The sequence below is a fragment of the Dreissena polymorpha genome, chromosome 5 (genome assembly GCF_020536995.1).
Source record: "Dreissena polymorpha isolate Duluth1 chromosome 5, UMN_Dpol_1.0, whole genome shotgun sequence".
Classification (NCBI taxonomy): Eukaryota; Metazoa; Mollusca; class Bivalvia; order Myida; family Dreissenidae; genus Dreissena; species Dreissena polymorpha.
This window is the reverse complement of record NC_068359.1, coordinates 40,809,481-40,815,480: the sequence shown is the minus strand read 5'-3', so window position 1 is coordinate 40,815,480 and position 6,000 is coordinate 40,809,481. Positions and strand designations below refer to the sequence as shown.

The 6,000-nt window shown below is 31.3% G+C and overlaps 1 protein-coding gene across 1 annotated transcript in view; it reads right to left on the bottom strand.

Annotated features, from left to right (window-relative positions):
* Positions 1-239: 239 nt before the first annotated feature.
* Positions 240-6,000, bottom strand: part of LOC127881027 (myotubularin-related protein 14-like) — a 29,216-nt gene continuing 23,455 nt past the window's right edge. The window contains exons 18-19 of the mRNA XM_052428611.1: positions 5,444-5,527; positions 240-4,522 (exon numbers count right to left, since the gene is read on the bottom strand). Of these exons, the coding sequence (XP_052284571.1) occupies positions 4,348-4,522; positions 5,444-5,527 (259 nt within the window). The 3' untranslated portion in view covers positions 240-4,347. The remainder of the gene's footprint in view (positions 4,523-5,443; positions 5,528-6,000) is intronic.

The following is a 6,000-nucleotide window of genomic DNA, read 5'->3' as shown; positions in this document are numbered from 1 at the left end:
CACCTCAGGAAAGGAAAATGTCCTATCCCCAGTACAGGGTTCAACTAAATTGTATCTGTATCGAGATCCAGCACAGTTAATAACCATTTGCAAAATAAGTTTGACATTGAAAGGGAGGAAATCAGCGGAAATGAGGAGAAATAACAAATCTGGTTACTGTTAAATAATATAAACATGTCAATTGGTAATTATACCGCTGACAGGGAGAAACAAGTATGTCAGCCATAAAAACAAAGTGATATGGTATTAGATAAAATTTATCTTGGCACATTATGTAATAGAAAAAATAACACATTTTGAAACAATCATCATAATATAAAAGCAACATGTGAACCAAAATAGTTGTGCTAAATCAGAATTTATACAAAAAAGCTTCAGTCTCAACAAAAATTAATGGACACTTGTCAATGCAGCATTAAAATAAACAAAGAAAACAATTTACATTGAATTTGAATGAACAAAATCACACGCATGTCAAATTTACTTTTGCAATAAAATATGAATTATCACAGAGTTTTAGCAACATTATGTGTACATGATTCTGTATTACCGTGAGTAATTTGTTAGCGTTGATTTTTTTTTTAAAGCTCCAAATATTACATTTATAACATAATTTTCAATGGCAGAATATTTATTTAACTCAATTTCTATTAAGGTTCATTCAGTCTCTAATGTACTTTTTATGAGCACATAAATCTCTGTTTTCTAGATACACACTTGTTAATCGTTAATCAGTTTGTATAATTGTAGCTTATGTTTACACAACCAATTCATACTGCATACATTTTATTTCCAAATATAAATTATATAAAAAAACATGGCCAGTTAATTTCTTTTTTTTTTTTAAATGCCCAAATATAATTGAAATAGATTGTTTTCAACCTGAAGAAAATAAGACAGCCAGCACCCAATATTTTACTGAATCAAAACGTTCCACCCAAAACCACTATCAAATAAAAACCATTACAATTTAAAACGAAAATGTTTAATGAACAAATACAATGTATATAAAATATATATTCCATATAAGCAGAATTACCCCACAACATAATGAATGATGATAGAACAATCAATTAACCATACATTATAATGGCAGTGTAAATAATTCTTGAATATAAAATGCATAAATTGACCTTGCACTAAAATTCATAAATTGACATAATCTAGAAATCAAACTGAAATACTCTAGAAATCAAATTTTGCAATCAAAAATATTTTTCTAAGAGTGACTAATAACTGAATTTCCACTTGTTGAACAGAAAAATCTATCACTATTTCAAATTATTTGAAATGAAGAAAAAAACACAGCATTTGAACAATGGCTCTCTTATAAATGCTCCCTTTATTGACAAAAATAATTGTATAAAGCAACCAAACCAACATCAAAATTAAAATGAATATTCCAATACACAATTACCATGTCTTTATTTAAAAGCCTTAAGTCTATGTGTTGTTAAAATGTATTACTTACTCAAGTGTTACATAAACAGAGGAGGTAATCAGAAACATGTTTATAAATTCAACACAAATTTACTCTTCATTTTTAGTATTTTTGAATGGACATGACCAAGATTTGAACACAGCCTAAAAAATGTCAATAAACATTTAATTTGACCAAGTTTTGTAAAAAGTCATAAATATTGACTCAAGATTGGTAATAGGATTTTTCTAACATTTGACTTGGTGACCTAGTTTCTTATGCATGAGACCCAGATTCCAACTTGGTCTAGATTAAAGTCACTATCACGCTCACCAATACATACAGCTACTGTATTATGCTATATAAAAACATTCGACAACAAGTAGTTCCATACGATGGTTAATTACAATAGGAAGAACCTAAAAACAAGTAACATTGATGTAAAAACGTTATATTACAAGCATTCGGCAAGTTTTAAGCATCTAAATATCGTTCCACGATGTAATCAACTTTCGCTTTCGAGTCAGGATCGGATTCATTCGGGTTGCGTTCATTTGCATAATTTATACAAGCCATTTTCGCATTCGCTAAGTTCCAGTTACCCAGAATTCATTTGGATTTCACAAAATGATTATTCATGAGAGTTACGTCATGCTCCCGACGCTAACCGTATCCAATCTCTTGTTCGCCCGTAAATGTTCGGATATTTCACGGGAGATATAAATGGAATTATTTGTGGCCACAAAAAAATAAAAACGAGCATTTTGTATTTCGTTAAATCAATTCTACCAGACAACATCTAACGTTGAAATTTTGCATTTTGCTAAAAGGAACATTGATTTTTTTATGGGTTAGCTTTATTTAACGAAATATTCGATATTTTGGAGCGTGATTGTTACTTTAAGATAAACATTCTTACCAAGTTTCATTAAATTTGTGTCATAAATGCTGCCGCCAGATGGGTAATAAGGGGTTTCTAAGATTTGACCTGGTGACATAGTTTTTGGATGCACATGACCCAGACTTGAAATCAGTCTATATATTGTTAAAACAACAACATTTTTACCAAGTTTCAAGATTGTGTCATAAATGTTGCCTCTTGAGTGGCAACAAGGTTTTGACCTGGTGACTGGGAAAAGCAATAAAGGGCAACTATAAAAGTGTGTGATGTAGAATAATTGTTTGTATGCAATGAAAATCCCCTCACTAAAATCTCTCTACTAATGCTGTTGAGAAAAAATAAGTATGAAAATTAACCAATTTCAATAACTTCAAAAGTATGAGGTGCAGAGTATTGATTCTTGTACACTGCACTTCCTCGCAAAGAAATCTACCTACCTATTAAGTTTCTAGTTGAAAGCTCGAATATAATAATTTATATATGTTGAGACAAGCATAAGGGGAGTGCCACTGTAAGCACAAGTAACCACTGTTATCGTCACCTAATATGGCAAATAGGAACACCGGATTTGATGTACCAGCACATTTAATTAATATGTAAACTGTATTGTACATGTATGTTCAATATGAATTCAAAATATCAAATGCCATCATGAAGTGAATTCGGTCGCTTTAAATATTTTAACACAAACCAAAACAAAACATTACAAACTATATGATAATGACATATACTGGTCACGAACCAATAGCCCAAGTGGACCAAAAATCAATGAACTTGTATAATTTAATAAACAAGAGCTGTCACCATAGGATGACATATGCCCCCTATAAACACTTTGATATAAGTTATGAGCATTTTTCGAAACCTAAACGCAGATTTTGAAACCTAAACGCGGACCATTAGTTCAAGGTCAAGGTCACAGGGGTCAAAATTTGTGTGGGTATGGAAAGGCCTGGTCCATATACACATGCATACCAAATATGAAGGTTATATCTCAAGGGACATAGAAGTAATAAGCATTGTTCGAAACCTAAACGCAGATTTAAAAACCTATATGCGGACCCTAAGTTAAAGGTCAAGGTCACAGGGGTCAAAATTGTTTTGGGTATGGAAAGACCTTGTCCATATACACATGCATACCAAATATGAAGGTTATATCTCAAGGGACATAAAAGTTATGAGCATTTTTGAGAAACCTAAACACAAAGTGTGACGGAAGGACAGACGGACGGACGGACGCACAGTCCGATCACTATATGCCCTCCTTTGGGGGCATAAAAAACTTTCTTGTCAAATGAGAAAACAATCATTGCAGAAACCTATTCAAGAGCAATCTGTTAATTTCCAAAAGTTTCTGACAAGTTTTAATAAAAATACAGTGATTACAATCACAGAAGGGAATCTCGTATTTTTTTATATTTTTTTTATATGTTTTAATTCTATTCTATTAAAACATATAAAAAAATACGGGATTCCTTCCTGTGATTACGATTGAATCACAACCAATATCAGTATACCATAAGAACATATTTTTGCTTAATTAAGTAGGGAATGGTTACAGATTGCACACTGTTAACCAATATTTAATTAATTAGTTTTCAATTCGGTACATCTGAAACTCCTTGAAGGATGAATGCATACTTTATCTTGGCTATTTTAACCATGAATTTATATTTTCATTTCAGTCAGTGATTTTTCATTTTGGCAAATATGGCGTAATTAAGAGTCGTCATTAAGTACTTAACTCCAATTCATAATATTGAGAAAATTAATGAAATTGAAACAAGAAACACTAGAAATTGCAAATTCAATTCATTAATGAAAATGCATATTGAAAACATCAGATAGATTTATGAGGCTATTTCCTTCGACTTTTGGTTCCTGTCCAGTATGAATCAAAGCTTTGGTCCTTTCAATTGAGTTTGGTTTCAAAGTCCTGACCAGCAGTCAATATTAATTGGATTATAATACTGGCATGTTAATTCTAGCTAATTACCTATTTATCAAAACATTACTAACACTGTCACTACTTTCTGAAGCCAAATTTTCCAGCGAAACTATCCAGCAAGTTTGTTATTCCATTGGACTCTGGGACATATTTCGTAGTCACTTTATTATGATAGGCGTTGTTAAAGAGTCTCCCCACAGTGTCCAGCCTGGTCCATCGTTCAGATTGTTCACAAACACTTGGCTCCTCACAACTGTAAACAATCCACAGCAAGAATAATGAAAACTTGTCTACCTTATTTGTCAACGTTATCGTTAGAGATTTACATTTTTACATTCAATAATTATATTTTTAATATTTTGGCCATTCTTGAAAAAACTATTTGTTTGGGATTACATGACCCATAGCAGTAGAGGTGGGTAGGTAGGTTAGTGAAATATTTTTTTAATGATTTTTTTTGTATATGTATAACTATTGATTGATATTATTTACGATAACATAAGAAGACTGTATGCAAGGCTGATCCATTCATATAACACCCACCCTTATAATTCTACGAGAAATTACATTGAGAGGGAAAAACTTGTCTTGCACAGGTGGTTGAAGGGACAAGACTATTTATGAAATAGTGTGTAGCTGAAAAGACACATCATGAGTGTAAATGCAAGAATACATTTGTTTTTAACTTGACACGAATTATTTAATCCCGAGATCTTAAAACAATCATATTGATAGGGACAGTTTGATTGGGTTAGTCAGGTTATTGTGTTAACAAATTTTCAAACAAATAATTTATAATGATGGCTTTATGGTGGTGGATTTGCCAATAAAAATTTAGACTTTTGATGCAAAAATTTTTGGCCAGAGTGGTTTAATATACATGCACATCCTTGCAAAAATTAATCAATTTATATTTTCATTCTAATATTGTCTGATATGAGTTGACAAACTATTCTACAATTACAATGAAATTCAATTTTTTTACTGAAATTGCAATGGAATTCATATTTAACTGTAACATAACTGCTTATTCAAGTTGATATTTTCACACTGTAAAAGCTAATTTGATTTCTACTTTGATTATATACAAGTTTTCCATTTAATTTGTATTAATATACCTTAAAGTATAATTGGGTTGAATGAAAAGAAAATCTATAGAAAGGGTATGACATACGAGTTTGGGCCACTGGAATGTTTGAAGGCACTATAACCCAACTCTGTCGACAGCAGACTCCCTGACTCTGATATCACCTGCCAACTGAAACATAAAACACACCTAAAGCTATACATGGAATTTGATATTTCACAATATTATGCGCACATTTTAATCTTCACCTCTTTCAACTTCCTAAATTGTAAAAGAAGCTGCCACTGCTAACATTGCTGATTCCGACACAAATAATGCCTTTGTATACTGTCACCTTTTCCAGGCAAAACAAGATGTGGACATGAGGAAATTTTGGCCTTAGTCATTATGTTTAGTCAAATTAACCTTATTTTATAATTCATACAAAAGTATACAAATTAAAACTTTCGTACATGTAATTGAACTTTATTTTAAAAATTTTCAAATTTATCATATTTATTACCAAACGCAAAATCATTCATAACCTGTAACTAACAGAATATACCAACAAGCCCATTAAAGGGACCGTCAACCACAAATGACGAAAAAAGAAAAGGTCTAAAATACTGTATTTTTTTACAATTATTAGTTTATATTGATTAAAA